Genomic DNA, 17,587 nt, shown 5'->3' on the forward strand with positions numbered 1-17,587 from the left:
ACCTGGTTGCCTGGATAGGGGTTCCTGCCCTTCAATCAAAAATCCAACCAGTCAGAGCAGGGTTTGACAACCTAGGTTGCGGTTAAAGATTTTTTCACTGGGGGTTTTCTGCCAAAAAGCTATACTTCTGCAAACCTGGTCCTCATTCCTAAGAAGGACAACCCAGAGACTATGACTGACTTCAGACCTATAAGTCTTTGTAATTTTTCTTTCAAGATCATTGCAAAAATCATTACTAATAGATTGGCTACCCTGTTACCTGAATTGATTGCAGAGGAACAAGGGGCGTTTGTCCAAGGTAGGAGCATCCATGACAACATAGCTTTGGTGCAAGAGGTTGTGCAGGATCTGAATAGAGCCACAAGAGGGGGAAATGTTATCTTGAAACTAGACATGGCCAAAGCCTATGATCGTATGGAGTGGGGCTTCCTGTATGTAGTGTTGGAAAAGTTTGGCTTTGCTAAAGAGTGGGTGTTGTTAATTAAAAAGATTATGGAGAATTGTTGGTTCTCTGTCGTTTGTGGAGGGCAGCCTATGGGTTTCTTTAAATCCACCAGGGGGTTAAGGCAAAGAGACCCCCTCTCCCCAGCCTTGTTCATTCTTGCGGAGGAGGTGCTCAATAGAGGTTTAAAAAACCTTTTTATGGAAGGCAGGGCTAAGTTTTTCCAGCTTCCTAGAGGTTGCCCGGGTGTGTCCCATTCTTTATTTGTCGATGACACCATTATTTTCACCAAGGGACTGAAGAGATCTCTCAAATAGATTCTTGGTTTTATTGACAAACATGAAAGGTTCTCTGGATAGCAGGTTAACAAACAAAAGAGCTGCTTCGTCATAAGCGCCAAGGCCTCTGAGGCTAGGGCTGCTTTGGTGGGGAGTGTAACTGATTTTTCCAGGAGACATCTTCCCCTTACTTACTTGGGGGAGCCACTGGTTGCAGGAAGACTCAAGGTAAGTTTTTTCGATGATCTCCTTGGTAAAGTCAGGGCTAAAATAGCAGGCTGGAAAGGTAAATTGCATTCGACTGGGGGAAGACTTACTTTACTCAAACATGTGTTGGCCTCAATCCTGCTACATGTGATCTCAACACTGTCTCTACCTAAAGCCGTAACAAGAGCTTTCTCAAGTACATGTGCTGATTTTCTCTGGGGACACTCTGAGTGGGGTAAACGCTGTCACTGGGTAAGTTGGGCCAAGGTGTGCAGGCCAGAGAATGAGGGGGGTTTGGGTGTAAGAAGATTGGAGGAAGTAGGCCTATAGTTGAGATTAAAAGGTCTATGGCGCATTATTTTTGAGAATTCCTTGTTGAGCAGTTTCTTTAAAGCAAAGCTTTTTTGAAGGTTCTCATTGGGTTCTAAGTGACCAAAAGAAAGTAGGGTCGAAGTCCTGGAGAAACACCCTAAGCTTTAAGGAGTTCCTCCTGACTCATTCAAGGTGGTGGATAAACAATGGAAACGCCAACTTTTGCTGGATAATTGATTCGATGAGTACCCTCTCATTGATCTGGTTGATAATGCCTTATAGGTGGACTCCACAATGACAGTCAAAGAAGTGGCCCTGCATAATGGGGGCTAGAATATGGACATCTTGAATAGAATTGACAACATGGAGATCGGGAAAGCATTGCAAATTGGGAAATAGAATTCACAAATATGGAGGCTAGGCTGATATGGACCTCGGTCAGTGATGGGCAATTTTTTGCTAAGGCAGCTTGGAATGAGATTAGAACTCGGTCTCCTCTATTTTGTTATGCTCACTGGACATGGAACCAGGCTTTGCAACCAAGATCGGCTTCTTTACTTGGTAGGTCTTCAGTAGAAGAATTCCCACCGAAGATGCACTGATGTCATTGGGCATCCCATTGGCCTACAAGTGCGTGTGCCGTGGAAGTCCCAATGTTGAATTGATGGATTACTGTCTGGTTGAGGGGGTAGTGGCACGAAAGGTGTGGTCTCACTTTGCTATGGTTTTCGATGTTACTTTGGTGCAGGCCCAGGACGTTAGAAGCAGGTTGTGCTAATGGCAGGGGCTGGCAAGCCGAAGCAAACTTTGCGGTTTCATAATGGGGCTGACCCCCTCTCTAATCATTTGGGAACTCTGGCATGAAAGAAATAATCGAAGGCACAATGAAGGAACAAGAACCTCAGGGACTATAATTTGGACAGTTAAAAGATGGGTAAACAGCCTTTGTCTCCTTGCTAATCTCAAGCACTCAAGGAATGCCAGGGAGGAATTGATTCTTGATTGCTTTGAGATTAGAAACAGCGCAGCTACAGTTTTGAGGCCTCAACCAGTCTATTGGTTCCCTCGTTTATTTCAGTCAAGCTCAATGTTGCTGGTGCATGCAAGGGTAACCCTGGGATAGGAGGAGGGGTGGGGGAATCCTTAGGGACAAGGAAGTGAGGATGATAGTGACTTTAGCTAATTTTTACGGGGAATGTACTAATTCGATTGCGGAATTGAGAGCCTTGTAAGATGGTCTAAAATGGTGTGTGGAGTTGGGTCTGACTGATGTGGTGGTAAATACAGACTCAGCCATGTTGGCTTTAATGGCCACAAAAGGAAAATGCACCCTATGGAGGGGTTGGTATTTATTCAAAGAAATCATCCAGTATTGCACAATGGCCAGGGCAAACATAGGCTTTGCATACAAGGAAAGTAACAAGGCAGCAGATTATCTCGCTAACTAGGCTTGTCAAACTTACTCTAGCTTCACATTTTAGGAGGAAAGTGCGCTCCCCAGGGAGCTTAGTAGAATCCTTTGGGAGGATAGATTGGGTTTCCCAATTCTACATTTTTAGGTCTGTCTTGCCTTTTCTTTGGGTTTTTTTGTCAGTTCCAAATCATTGTAAGGGTGGGATAGAGAAGAGAGGAGAGGAGAGTACTTTATACGTTGGGTTAGGGTAAGGTAGATATGTCCCCCCCGTGTGTAAGCTACCTTCCACCCTTGGAGCTTGAAGTTAAGTGAGGTAGAGGAGCTTGAATGTGTGAGCTTTATGATGAATTGATACTTACAATCAATAAATAGCTCACTTGATGCTATTGCAATGGATCTTGTGATGAAGGCTCTTAATTGTGATTAGTAGTAGTGATTAGAGCCTTGAACAAGAGTCTATTTATAGGCTAGATAGCTCTAATAATTATAGAAACTGTCTTAAGATCAGATTGAATTAGACAGTAATAGTCCGGTATATCGATTCCTAATCCGATATGCCGATTCACCAAATTTCCTTATATGATCTAAGGTATAACGGTTAAATTCCAATAGTCATAACTGATCCGGTATGCTGGATCATAATCCGGTATGCCGGTTCAAGGTAAAATATAGCCAGCTTTTATCCGGTATGCTGGATCACTATCCAGCGTGGGCTTGAAAGCTATTGTAGGCTATTTCCTGAGATCCATACTGATCTGGTATGCCGTTTAAGGATCTAGTATGCCGGATTAGTTGATTTCTACTGAAATAAACTAAGTCCTTTGACCACCTTGGGGGTTTCTAAATCAAATCACATGAATTGGGGTTGTTTTAACCTCCTAAAGTCATTCTATATGAATGTATGCGTGTGTGTATGCATTATATTAATTGTGACTTTAAACAAATAATTTTACAAAGTAGTACAACTTAAAAAATCTTCAAGACTTAAACTTAACAGTCTTCAATGTAGACACTTCTATTTTGACTTGGTCTTTATCTTCAAGACTTAATTCTTCATTTCATGTCCTTGAAATTAACTTTGAGCATCAATCACTTGAATTGTGTGCGTGCTCCAATTGAGTGCTTACTCCCCCTCACTTGGTGCTACGCTTTTATCTAAACAACTTAAATAAGAGTTAGTCCAAAAGTGGTTTTATTTGTTATCATCAAAACCTTTATGTCATCATGATGGATGACTTGGAGTGTATGAGGTCTTTTCCTCAACACCACCTTCTTTCTCTAAGATTGACATAGATCAACTACAACCTAAAAGGTGGATTAGCGCAATGTAGAAGGCATTTGAGGTTCTAGAATGCACTGATGCATAGAAGTTGATTTGTGTTGGTTATCAATTACAAAATGAAGCATATACCTGGTGGCAGTCAACAAAGTCTATCCTGGAAGCAACACATCCCAACCCTAATTGGGAACAATTCAAGGAAATCTACTTTGGAAACTATTTTTCCGAGAGCTTAAGAAGAAAGAAAGAAGCAGAGTTCTTGGCTCTCACACAAGGAACTAAGTCAGTGTTGGATTACCAGCACTATTTTGAAGACATGTTCTACTTTACACCTTAACATATGAGAGATGATGCAAGCAAAGCCAAGAAGTTTGAGGACAAGGTCTTAAACCTGAGCTCGGAACCATGCTAGCAGCTCATGATTTTCAAACAAATGCTTAGATGGTTCAGAAAGCCAAGACGGTTGAAGATCGACTGAAGGAGAAAACTATTGTATAGTAAGGGTTTGGCAAGAGGCTTAAAACATTCCAAGATTATAGGTGGCCCAACAAGTCTTTCAGGGTACCTAACTTCAGCACTATCCCCGCACAATACCGTAAGCAAGAAATTGGACAAGCTTCTCAACTCTTCCGCCAAGTATTCAATTAGTCTACTTAGTACACCCACTCAGCTCCAAGTCAAGTTGCATCAAGTGCTCAGCTTCCTCGACCAGCAACAAGTCAAGCAAGTCAAGCCTCTTCTCTGCCTATTCATCCCACGCCTACTCTTTGACCCTTTGGACCTCCGATGGTTCATGTGTAACCTACCTGGACAAATGGCTAAAGATTGTACTTGTCGTGGATTCGGTACGCCTCCACAATACCAATCTGCTGCCCGGCCATTTTAGTCCCAGGATAATAGAGTTCAAGGGAAAGTATATGCCTTGACTGAAGAAGAAGCTGAGCCAAACCCATAAGTGATGACAAGTACCTAATTAGTAATTTATCGCATAGCATACATGATTGTATTATAACTCTAGCATGTGAGAGATTTGACTGAATCATTATCTTGTACTAAATCGTTAGGTACCTTAGTTATATCATCCTCACCTGCTTGAGTATTATTCAATTCTGGAGCATCTCATTCATTTGTTTCAACTGCATTTGTTGTCAAGATGAATGTACCCCTGAAGAACATAGGGCACAAGTTAGTGGTTAGCACTCCATCTGGAAGCATTGTGAGTTTGAATGATATATATGAACCTTGTCCAATTGAAATCTATGGGCGAAACTTAATAGCACATCTGATCAAGTTTGACATGAAAGATTTCAACGTGATCCTGGGCATGGATTGGTTGTCCACCAATGGATCCAATGTTATGTTTGCAGAAAAGAAGATTTTAGTCAAGCTAAAGGATGATGATGAGTTTATTTATAAGAGTGAATAGCTAAAGAAGCACAAGAAGATAACAATATCAGCCCTTCAAGAGAAGAAGTTGAAAGATGAAGGATGTCAAGGATACTTGGCGACAGTAACAGACATTGAGGCGAAGATCAGACCATTGGCAGAGTTGGATGTAGTCAGGGAATTTTTGGATGTGTTTCCCAAGGACCTAACTCAACTACCTCCAGATCGGGAAACAGAGTTCATGATAGACTTGATCCTAGGGCAGCTTCAGTGTCAAAGGCACCATATAGAATGGGACCTACAAAATTGAAGGAGTTGCAAACTCAATTGCAAGACTTGTGAAAGAAAGTTTCATCCGGCCCAATGTATCTCCGTGGGGAGCACCTGTGCTCTTTGTGAAGAAGAAGGATGAAAGCATGCATAAGTGCATTGATTATTGGGAGCTGAATAAGCTTACAATAAAAAATCGATATCCATTGCCACACATTGATAATCTATTCGATCAATTGTAAGGTGCAAGAGTATTCTCCAAGATTGATCTTAGATCTGGTTATTACTAGCTGAAGATCAAAGACAGTGACATCCACAAGACGACACTCAAGACCAGATACGGACATTACGAGTTTCTGGTACTATCCTTTGGCTTAACCAATGCACCAGCCGCATTCATGGATATGGTGAACAGAGTGTTCCATGATATGCTAGATACGTATGTCATCATCTTCATTGATGACATCCTAGTCCACTCCAAGAGTGAAGAAGAGCATGCCCAACACTTGAGATTGGTACTGCAGAGCTTGAGAGAACACCAGTTATTTCCCAAATTTAGTAAATGTGAGTTTTGGCTCTGTTAAATAGGGTTATTGGGTCACGTAGTTATAGAGAAGGACATTGAAGTTGATCCAGGAAAAGTAAGGGCAATACTTGAGTGGTACACTCCAAAGAGTGCCACGAAGATCCTTAGCTTTCTGGGCTTGGCTAGTTACTACCGGCGTTTTATAGAAAATTTTTTCCGCATATCAGCACCAATGACCCTATTAACAAGAAAGGATGAGAAATTTTTACGGTCTGATGCTTGTGAAAGAAGCTTTCTAGAGTTGAGGAATCGGTTGGTGACGGCTCCAGTCTTAACCATCCCAGATGGCACAGGTGGCATGGAGTATACACAGATGCATGCAAAATGGGTTTGGGTTGTGTGTTAATTTAAAAGGGCAAGGTGGTTCCCTACGCTTCTAGGTAGTTGAAAGAGCATAAAAAGAATTACCCTACTCATGACCTAGAGTTGACAACGGTAATTTTTTCTTTGAAGATCTTGAAGCACTATCTGTATGGAGAGAAAAGTGAAATCTTTAGTGATCATAAAAGCTTGAAGTATTTCTTCACCCATAAAGAACTTAACATGAGACAAAGAAGATGGTTGGAGTTGGTGGAAGATCATGACTGCACCATCCGATACCATCCAGGCAAAGCTAATGTGGTAGTTGATGCATTAAGCAAAAAATACCAGACCTTATCTCTTGCCTCTCTAGCATCCAGTGAACAGCTTATTGATGAAGCTAGAAAGATAGACTTGGAACTCCTAGTAGAAGGGACATCTACATCAATGGCAACCTTGGATATTTAACCATCAATCAGAGAGGAGATCATAGAAAACAACCTAGAGATCCGGAGCTGCTAAAAATTATAATGAGTATCAAGTAAGGAACTCAGAAGGATTCAAACTTTACTCTGGCTGAAGATGGAGCACTAAAATTCAGAGATAGACTGTGCGTGCCTTATGATTTTGATGTACAAGACTGAATTCTTAAAGAAGCACATAGTTCACCATATTCCATCCATCCGGGTAGTACCAAAAAGTACAAAGACCTAAAAGAATATTACTGGTGGATCAGAATGAAAGAAATACTAGCCTTATATATATTTTTGAATGTCTTATTTGCCAGTAGATAAAGGCAGATAGACACTGGCCTTATGGTTCGCTACAACCACTGCCTATTCTAGAATGGAAATGGGACAAAATCACGATGGACTTTCTAACAGGTTTATCCCGTAGAACTAAGGGTATGGATGCGGTTTGGGTAATAGTTGATAGTTTGATAAAGTCAGCCTACTTCATTCCTATAAAAGTAACTTACCCTATGGTCAAGCTAGCCCAACTGTACGTTGATAATGTAGTCCACCTCCATGGTGTACCGATCAGTATTGTATTCGACAGAGATCCCAGATTTACATCCAGACTCTAGAAGAGCCTACTACAAGCAATGAGAACCCAGTTCAATCTTAGTACAACCTTTCATCCTTAGACCATTGGATAGTCAGAAAGAACAATTCAGACTCTTGAAGACATGCTTAGAGCCTGTGTATTGGAAATGAGAGGCAGTTGGGAGGTATACATTTCTCTAATAGAGTTTGCCTACAATAATAGCTATCAGGCTAATAACGGAATTGCATCGTATGAGGCGTTATATGGTAGGAAATGCTGTACACCTCTATACTGGGATGAAGTTGGGGAGCGGCACATGCTAGGTCCTGAGCTAGTACAAGCTACATGTGAGAAGATAGATGGGATTAGGGAGAAGATTAAGATATCTCAATCCAGGCTAAAGAGCTATGTTGTTATAAGGAGGAAGGATCTTGAATTCCAAGTTAGTAAAAAGGTGTTTCTTCGAATTTCACCTACCAAAGGCATCAAGCGGTTCAACAAGAAGAGGAAATGGAGTCTAGATTCATTGGATCTTATGAGATTCTTGCTAGGATCAGGCTAGTAGCATATAGACTAGCCCTGCCACCAACACTAGAGTACATATCCAATCCAACACATGTCCTATCTACTTAACCAAAACTACTTGAATCCAATATGTCATATGATGAGCAGCCCGAAGAAATTTTGGACCGTAAGGAGCATAATCTGCTTAACCGTACTGTTACATATGTTAAGGTACGGTGGAGAAATCACACACTTGAAGAAGCATTTTGGGAGCGTGAAGAAGAGATGCGAGAAAGATATCCACATCTCTTTGGTCTACAGGGTACATCAAATTTCAAGGACAAAATTTTTGTAAGGTGGGAGAAATGTTAAACCTGCACCCATTTTAACCCGAACCTTGGTTGTGGGTCCTGAATCAGAGTTCAATATTTCCGATGCCTTGTGGTGTATCGACAAAGTGTATGATAGAGAAGAAGGTACCCCGTGGGTGAGGGTTTATACTCCAGTAAAGAGACGAGTACCCCCTCTGTGTAATTGTACAGTACACTCCCTGATGTACAAATAATAGTAACTATTGTCTCTTCAGCCCGTCCAGTGCAATCTAACCTAGTAGGGTTGCAAAACTATTAGTTGGGTTTAATATTATTTTATTTTATTGGTGGGACCCATATTGTTACATTCGTGCCCGGATTTGCTATTAATTATAATTTCTCTCTTTTGTGACGTGTAGATTCTATTACCGTGTACGCTGGTGAGCTATTTTCACTTGTGGTCAAACCTAGCCACAAGATTGTTGACCAGTTCACGGGCCTACCTGTGGAAGAGAGGTTCCTTAACCGGCAGTGGGGGAGATTTATTGATGGTGATTTCATCGACCATTCTCCTAGCACGAGTCCCCGGAGTGAAGAGTACCAGAAGGCGTTCCCTGTGTCCCCATACTTAGATACATCTTTCAGTGATGAGCTTAGTATCACGGTCGAGAAACTCTTCGGGATCACAAAGGACATGTCGTGACGATCATGGGGTAAGATACTGCCCTTGTGAATGTTAGTATGCCCTCCCCTTGTTGGCCTTGAAGTGTGGGCCAAAGCCCAATCAATTCCTTTAGGGTTTTGCCCTTGACAGCAGCAACGGACGCACGAACGGACTCACAAGACTGATTCCGCCTGTTAGTTCGTCCGTACTATTTTAGGCTTTAGGGTATTTTCCTCTTGTGGGACCCACACCCCGTGCCCCGGGCATCTTACCTAGGCACCTAGATAAGGTGGGCCCCACCCTTGGTCTCCTTGAATTAAGTGTGTGCTATTTAGGTGGACCCACTTGCCTAAGTGGCATTTAAATGAGTTTTAATCCTTAAGGCCCCAAGCCAAACAGGCCCTAAGTGGGGACTAACTATAAAAGCAAAGCTCAGCCATTATGGCTTATTTACTTCTTCTAGCTACCCAAAATGTTGGAGACTTTGAGAGCTTTGAAGAGAAGATTGGAGGGAGTTGTGGAGGTGGAAGCCATCCATTGGTTCATACTTGAGGTGAATGCTCTTCTCTTCTCCCTCTCTTTTCCATTTTCAAGTTTGGTGATCTCTTGGGATCGATTCCCAGCTTAGGATTTCCTCTTGGGAACCCAATAACCTCTAATAATCCCCAAATTGAGACTCTCTTCTCCTTCCTTGCTGCCTTCATGGTTTTGATGACCTGAATTGTTGTTCAAGGCATTAAAGACCTAGAACTAAGTTTGGGAAAAACATTGGAGATGGATCCAATCCCTTGAATCTTCTAAGGCCTATGAAGGGCTGTATGTTTAGGACCCCCAATGAAGGCTTGGACTCACCTCCCTAACCCTAGGACCCTTGTGGTTCCATGGATGAAAGGTTGGAGGTGGAAATCTTCCCAGATTTTAAAAAAAGAGTTGACAGATCCACGAGTGGATCCACTGTCGTGATTCCGTCCGTTGGTCCATCCGGTATAACCTAGTCGATTGGCCTGAGTGAAGCCATGAGCGGATTCACTAGGTAAATCCGCCTGTAGCTCAGTTTCTCTCAAGAATGTCTCAAGGTTTGGACGGATGCACGAATGGATTCACTTGGAAGTTCCGCCCGTGAATCCATTCCATATATTTTCATTGATTGGCCTGGACGGATCCAGGAATGGACTCACCTGGTTGCCTTTGTCCCTGCATCCGCCCTTGCTGTCTCGACCCAAACCTCAAATAAATTGTTGGGACCCCTCATGGGACCCACCTATACACTTTTAACATTGTTCTCACTCATCCTCAGACTTCATAATTTGTACGGGAATACGTACGCCAAGGTAAATCTTATCAAACACACCGGGCAACAAGCAAGCAAACTGTGAGTGGGTTTTGGGTGACGTTTGAGGTTGATATATAATATACATATAATTGTATAGATTATATGATGGTTTTTATGCTTGCATTCATTCTCACCATGTTGCATCTTTGTATATAAAACCATGTTGGATACGAATTGATGAAATGTGGATATGTTTACTTTACTTCATTGTATCGGGTTACGGTGTCAGGTCTATCGGTGCCAAAACCCCAGAACTGCGTATAATATTATTGATTGTCATCCTGATCTGTATGCACCGTGCCGTGCTGGTACCCGGGTACTAGATGGAATGGAACGTTGATGCACCTGGAATATCTCTCGGGACGATAGGACTTGCATGTAGTATATCTGTGGCTAGGATTTTTATTCCCTCATGCTACGACCCTTACCAACAGGGGTTTATGTGTTGGATAGTCTGAGCACCTATTGCCTGTGGAGGTGAGAGAGGCCAGGTCAGGGGTAGTGATGGCTATTGGGGTCTGCCACTGGGTGGTCTGATGGCTTCTACCGGCGTAGGCTCCCTCGTGATAATTGAGGTTTCAATGGGGCGATAAGTTAAGTGACCCTCAGTGTCTCCCGAGTTATCATAGTAGCATATACCACTACTTAGATTGTTTGTTAGGTGGAAAATCTCTTTAACATTACATACATTATGGACTATCAGTGATTATGTGTTTGTGCATTCCCCTTCCCCTCACTGGCTCAGTGAAGCTAACCCCCTGTGTAAACAACTTTTTAGATTTTGATGCAGATGGTGGGTATCTGGCTGGTCTAGAAGCTCAGCCGGTAGATTATGACAGTATTGGTGCGGAAGAACCTGAGGCTGTGTCAGGAGAACACGGCGATGGCTGCCCCTATGACGATTGTGCCTACGGGCCTTAATGTTGTTGGGGATTGTCCCCACTTTTGACTCTTTTGGGGCTTTATGCCCATTATGAACCTTTTTTGTAATAACTTATTATTCTTTTGAGTAGTTACATCATGGTCAGTTGGTAGTCAGTGTTAAACTATTATTGTATCACCTAGCCAGCTGAACATATAGTAACTGCTATATATATTGCTTCCGCTTCTATTAACTCTGATATTGAATGGAATATTCCTTCCTTTTTCGCAAATGAAATTATTTGGGTGGGTCCTTGGTTGTTGATTATGGATTGGGACACTGTGTCATTGATCCTGGTAGGAATTGGGATGATGCGTGTCATCCTAATCACCCTCTTGACTGTGCTTATTCCTAAGTTTGGGATAGGGGGGTGACACGTATGACCCCTTCTGTGTTTAGCCAACCTCATATCATTCCGGCCGGTTTTCCACCTGCATTCTAAAATAATCAACTGAGTCATGCCCATGGGCCCCACCTGGGCCTATAAGCCATTTAATTCATTTTGATCATTTTAGGGCCAACCAAACAGACCCCAATAGGTTATGTGTTTAATTCTAATAGGGCTAGCCAAACTGGCCTTAATGGTCTAAACATATAAATAAATCATTCATTTCATAAACCTCATTTCACTCTTCCCATTCCTACTAATTTGATCTGGAGAAGAGGGGAGGAATCAAAGGACTTGGATGTTGAACTACTGCTGCCCAAGAATTCTTCTACCTATAAATCAACTCAAGGTAAGAACCTCTACCTTGAAATTCTTCTTTTCCTTGCTAAATTCCTTTGATTCATGCCATAATCCCACCTCATATCTCACTTGATCATGCATGCATAGTCATACCACTCATGCTTGAACTGAATCTAACCCAAATGGTAAGATTCAAACTCATGGATAGCACGATCAACATAGGTTCTGTCCAACCTTAAGTTCAAACCTCAAATTCTGCCATGGATGTAACCTAAGTTGTTAACCATCAATTGTGCCATGCAATTGGGTTGATTTAACCCAATTACATTGGTGAACATCTTCCCCAAGGTGTTGAAGCTTCCTGCAACTTAAAAATGGAAGATTCATAGAAGAAAACCCAAAATCCGAGTACAATTGCACCACCAGATGGTCAGGCCTGACCCAAATTGGTCGACTGGTCCTTGGTGAGCTTGACCATCCGGTTGGCCCTGTGATGCCCTGTTTCTGCCCTGTATGTTGGAAATTGGCTCCAAACCCCCTATAAGCTAGGCCCATCTAACCCTTGTACAACTGAGATAAGGTAGAAACCCAATGGGGATGGACCTATTCACCCCATGTAGGACCTAATAACTACATGAACAGCCTAATTAACCTAATTAGACCTACCCTATATGCTGTAATTTGGTTCCAAACCCTAAGTAAGACCTAATAATCCCTGTACAACTGAACTAGGGAAGAAACCCTATGGGGTTTGATCCTAATAACTACATGCATGACCTAATAACCACATGCATAACCTAATTAGTCTATATGCAACCAAATTAGGAAGACATCACTTTGCTTGGTGAGGCTCGACAAAGGATTTAGAATTGAACCCTAATTTGGACAACTTTCACAACAAGGTGAGTGGAATTAAACATTGACTCGATTTAAGGAGTGTTTGTTTTCTAATGCCTTGCTTACCATTCATGTGTGGAAATTATATATGAAATATTATAAATTAATGCTATCACATGTTAATATGTTTAACTTCATCTCATTACTGGTTAAAATGGAAGATTAATGAAAGCATGTTGTACTTATACATGCATGTTTATTATCATCTTTCTTTTCTATTATCTTGATTTATAATCTCATATGCACACATGCTTAATTATCCTTTCTCTCGTATGTTTATGGATTGTTAGAGATATACTATTGAGTTAATGATTTTACAATTGGGTTTCATGATTGGTACTGAAGTAGAGTAAACGTCATAAATGGCTTGGAAATGAATGACATGGTGTGCCGTAGTATGGGATGTGGGAGTACTGTGAACTTCATACTATGCTATGTAGAACTTCATATGGTTAGGGATAACATACCCCTATGTTGTGAGCTTTACCAATAGGGGTTCAGGTGTTGGTTGCCATAGCTCTCTACTGTCTAAGGAGTGAGGGGCTGCTGAGTTGCGAGAGCACCAGGGTAAGGTTGACTATGGTTATTGAGGTCTGGGAGATGGATGGTATGCGATATCATGACCTAAGCGGGCTCCAGGGCAGCAATTGAGGTTGCATCACAGCGATGACTGAAAGAAACCCGAGGATGCTTCCCGAGTTGCTGTAGTAGCATTAGCCTAGTGACTTAGGCATTGATGTTTAGGTGGATAAAAGTTAGAACTGAACCTCATTCATCTAGATTTCATTTGTGTTGCGTATGCTTGTATGGTTTACTTTCATTCATTTGGCTCAATGGAGTTCACTCCCGTGGAATTTCATCTTTTCTAGATGATCTTGAAGGTGGACATAACCCTGAGGAGGAGGATCCTATCGGACCAGGAGCTGTTGGTTATTACGATTATACGGATTTGGACCCCAAGAAGCATGATCCGTCTTGTGTTTGTGAATACTGTACTAGTTTGTGACGTGGCTTGATGGATCTGGCATCTTTTACTTTTTTATGTTTTCTTTTTATGTATCCTTTTGAGTAGATAGAAATTCTAGTGTATAGGTCTGTAAAACTTATCTTAGATATTTTTTTTTGTGTATTTAACCTTACTGTATCGAAGATGTAAAGCTAACTTTTGAACCTTTTGTATATAAGCTAAACTTATCAGATAAACTCTAATACAGACTTGTAAATATAAATTTATCTAAATTTCCTTCCTGGTGCATTTGAATTGGATGGTATTGTGATGGATGCTTGATGTGCAATACTGTGTTTGTGATCCTATGGTTGGGGTGTTGGTCAACATCTGGTTACACTAGTCCTCCTAGGGTGGGGTGTGACATGGTAAATGGACAGTTTATTGGGGTGGTTATATACGTGGGAGGATAACTACTTATAAGCCTATAAAATAAGCATAACTGGGAAGAGAAAGAGGATTTGGATAAACTTTGATTCCCTATATTTTCTCTTTGGAGAAACGAGGTCAGGCTTCCTTAGTAAAACCGAATTATCCTATTTATTATAATACTTTATTTCATTTTTATCTCTTGATTATCTCTTCTCTAGACTCCAAAAGCACAACTTTTATATAAATTATATGTTCTACCAAAAAATTAAAAAATATATACATCATATGGCTTCTTGCTTGCTTGAGAAATATATGGTGGGACCTATGTGAGCCCCGCTGCTTTAATTTATACATGGGTTTATTTAAAAAAAAAATTTGTTTTTAATTAGGGAGCTTGGTTAGAGTAGTTTTGTCATTTCAGTTGTATGTGAAGACAGATTTGTTCCTTGAAATTCAAGAAACTGACTAACTGAAACAGGATAGACTGGAGAGACCGCAAGATAGATACTTTTTTGTCAATCAACTTTCAACAAGAATTAATGAGTTCCCTAATGAGGTAACAAACATTTGGGGGAGTGGAGGGAATGAAAAGACAAGGAAAGGTAACGATATGCGACCATTTCTACCAAATTGCAGAAAACATTAAGTGGGAAAATGTTTAAAAAGAACGAATAAGAAATTCAAACCGTGTGGTCTGTGTGGTGTGTATGGAGACTACACTTCTCACGTCCACGCCTCTATAAATACCATCACTGCCTCTCTCCTTTACCCGAAACACGTTTCTCAATCCTATACAGAAATCTAGCTTCCAAAGGCGCGCAACTGTGTTTGTGATTTTCCATTCCGGTCTATCCTCTGTTTCTTCTGGTTCTCTCTCTTTCTTGAAGATGGAAGCTGTTGGTGAGAATAGATATGCTCTGCTGATGGCTGCAAGGGACTCCGATTACGTGACGAAAGTGTATGGTGGCTACTTTAATGTGTTTCTTGACGCATTTGCAGATGAAGGGGAAACATGGGACATGTTCAGCGTTGTTGATGGAGTGTTCCCTGAAATGGATGAGATTCACAAGTATAATGGTTTTGTAATCAGTGGTAGCCCTTATGATGCTTATGGGAATGACCCTTGGGTCTTGAAGCTTTGCTCTCTGCTTCAAAAGCTAGACTCTATGGGGAAGAAGGTGCTCGGCGTATGCTTTGGGCATCAGGTACGCTTTAAGCTAGTTCTCATGGGGCTTTCTCTTGATCTTTACTCGGCTCCTGTCAATCCGGGCAGCAGTGCTGTATGTGCAGCACCTGAGATGAGGCGGTCGCATTTACCGCCTTATCCCTGCCCAAACACCTTGCCCGAGCAGAGGTAAGGCGGTCAATGCGCACAGCCTCATCTCAGGTGCTGCACATGGCTGCACGCTGCCCGGATTGACAGGATCTTTTTGGTCTTTTTCCCAGTATTAATACGTTGTTTTGCTTCATTAGGTTTTGTGCCGAGCATTGGGTGGCAAGGTTGAGAGAGCTTGTGGTGGATGGGATCTTGGGTTGAGAGAAGTCAGTATGGTGGAAGACTTACCTCCTCATGGCTTCTTTGATGGCTTACAGGAAATTCCATCCTCCCTCACCATTATTGAGTGTCATCAGGATGAAGTACGCGTTGCTTTTATCATGTTTCCTAACCTGTGTGTGCGTGTTTGTTTGTTTGTTTTTGTGTGTGTGTGATATTATGATTAATCAAACACCCCTGCCCGGGTGGAGTAGGGCGGTTATTTCCCCCTGCCTGTGTGATGTTGCATGTCGGCCGCATGGAAAGCGGCAGCAGAGGATCACCATCCGTGTTCTTTGGGCTTGATTGAATAAATTTGATATTCACCTAAACAAATAAATGAATGTAGAGATTTTCTTGGCACTAATAAGATTCAACTAAATGGAACAGGTGAGGGAGGTCCCAATGGGTGCCAAGGTCATTGCCTTCTCTGACCAGACAGGAGTGGAGATGTTTATGCTTGACCACCACATATTAGGCATTCAGGGCCACCCTGAATACACAAAAGATATCTTATGCAGTATCATTGATCGTCTTGCTAACAGTAACTCAATAAAGGTAAGAATACGTGATCACTTATTTAAAATTACTTTTAAATGAGTTCTTTACTTGTAATGGAACTTGCTTGGTTATCTATTACTCATAAATTCAATTGCAGAAGGAGTTTGCTGAGCTTGTGAAATCGAGATTGGAGATTGCCGAACCGGATAGGAAATTTTGGTTGAAGATTTGCAAGAACTTTCTCAAGTCTCCATGAATTTGATGAACTCCCTCTCTTAAACATCACTGATTAACTAATGATGTAGTGAATGTGGTACTGAATAATTTTCATACTAAAATTTCTCTTCTATGTAATGAGAAATGATCTAGTTTATAGAATGAAGATCTCTTTTATTCCATGGCTATTATGCAAAAGGTAATTGTGAGAAATGGAATTGATATGTAGATTCCAAGTTTGTGATGAAAAGATAAAATTTCCTCTCTCTCTCTCTCTCTCTCTCTCTCTCTCTCTCTCTCTCTCTCTCTCTCTCTCTCTCTCTCTCTCTCTGTGTGTTTTCATTGCAGTCATGAAAATTTCAGACATGCATTCAAAACACTAGTCCATCCTATTGTGAGAATAGTGACCCTTAATATTTTGTATCTTACGGTCTATGTTTCAATGACAGAGAGTCACCACCTAGATTAAGGTCTAGGATCCATATTAATTAAATACAATAGAATCCCTAACCTTTAGCGACAGTTTTTTACCGCTACTAAGGATTTGTATCTAGGCTGTTTTTTTATTTTGCTAAAAGATCATTTCATTAAAAGGATCAAAAGAAAACAGAAATATAGAGCCCAGAGCGATTAAAAACCCCCACCTTCGGCAAAGCCATCAGCAGGTATCTAGGCTATTTAAATAAAGCATTTCTAATAGGTCCATTTTTTTAGTTAAATAAATGCAATGGAATCCCTAAACTTTATCAGTGGTTTTTTAAATGCCACTTTTATGTATCTTCATGGTTTAAATAAATCACAACTAATAGGTTCATTTTTATAGTTAAAATACAGAGCCAAAAGCGATTAAAAAACCCCCACCTTCAGCAAAGCCATCAGGATGTATCTATGTTGTTTAAATAAAGCATTTCTAACAGGTCCATTTTTTAGTTAAATAAGTGCAATGGAATCCTTAAACTTTATCGGTGGTTTTTAAATGCCACTAAAGGGTATGTATCTTCATGGGTTAAATAAATCACAACTAATAGGTTCATTTTTATAGTTAAAATTGCAATGGAATCCCTAACTTTGGCGCCTTTTTGTTTACTACCACTAGAGGTTATATATCCTTTTTGTTC

General features: G+C 41.1%; 1 protein-coding gene across 1 annotated transcript; it reads left to right on the forward strand.

The window, feature by feature from the left end:
• Positions 1-15,093: 15,093 nt before the first annotated feature.
• Positions 15,094-16,676, forward strand: LOC122662395 (gamma-glutamyl peptidase 5-like). The gene is made up of 4 exons (XM_043858017.1): positions 15,094-15,423; positions 15,692-15,856; positions 16,143-16,310; positions 16,411-16,676. The coding sequence occupies exons 1-4, from the start codon at positions 15,106-15,108 to the stop codon at positions 16,507-16,509; spliced, it is 750 nt and encodes a 249-aa protein (XP_043713952.1). The 5' UTR covers positions 15,094-15,105; the 3' UTR covers positions 16,510-16,676.
• Positions 16,677-17,587: the final 911 nt, after the last annotated feature.

This window comes from Telopea speciosissima, chromosome 5, assembly GCF_018873765.1.
Source record: "Telopea speciosissima isolate NSW1024214 ecotype Mountain lineage chromosome 5, Tspe_v1, whole genome shotgun sequence".
Lineage (NCBI taxonomy): Eukaryota > Viridiplantae > Streptophyta > Magnoliopsida > Proteales > Proteaceae > Telopea > Telopea speciosissima.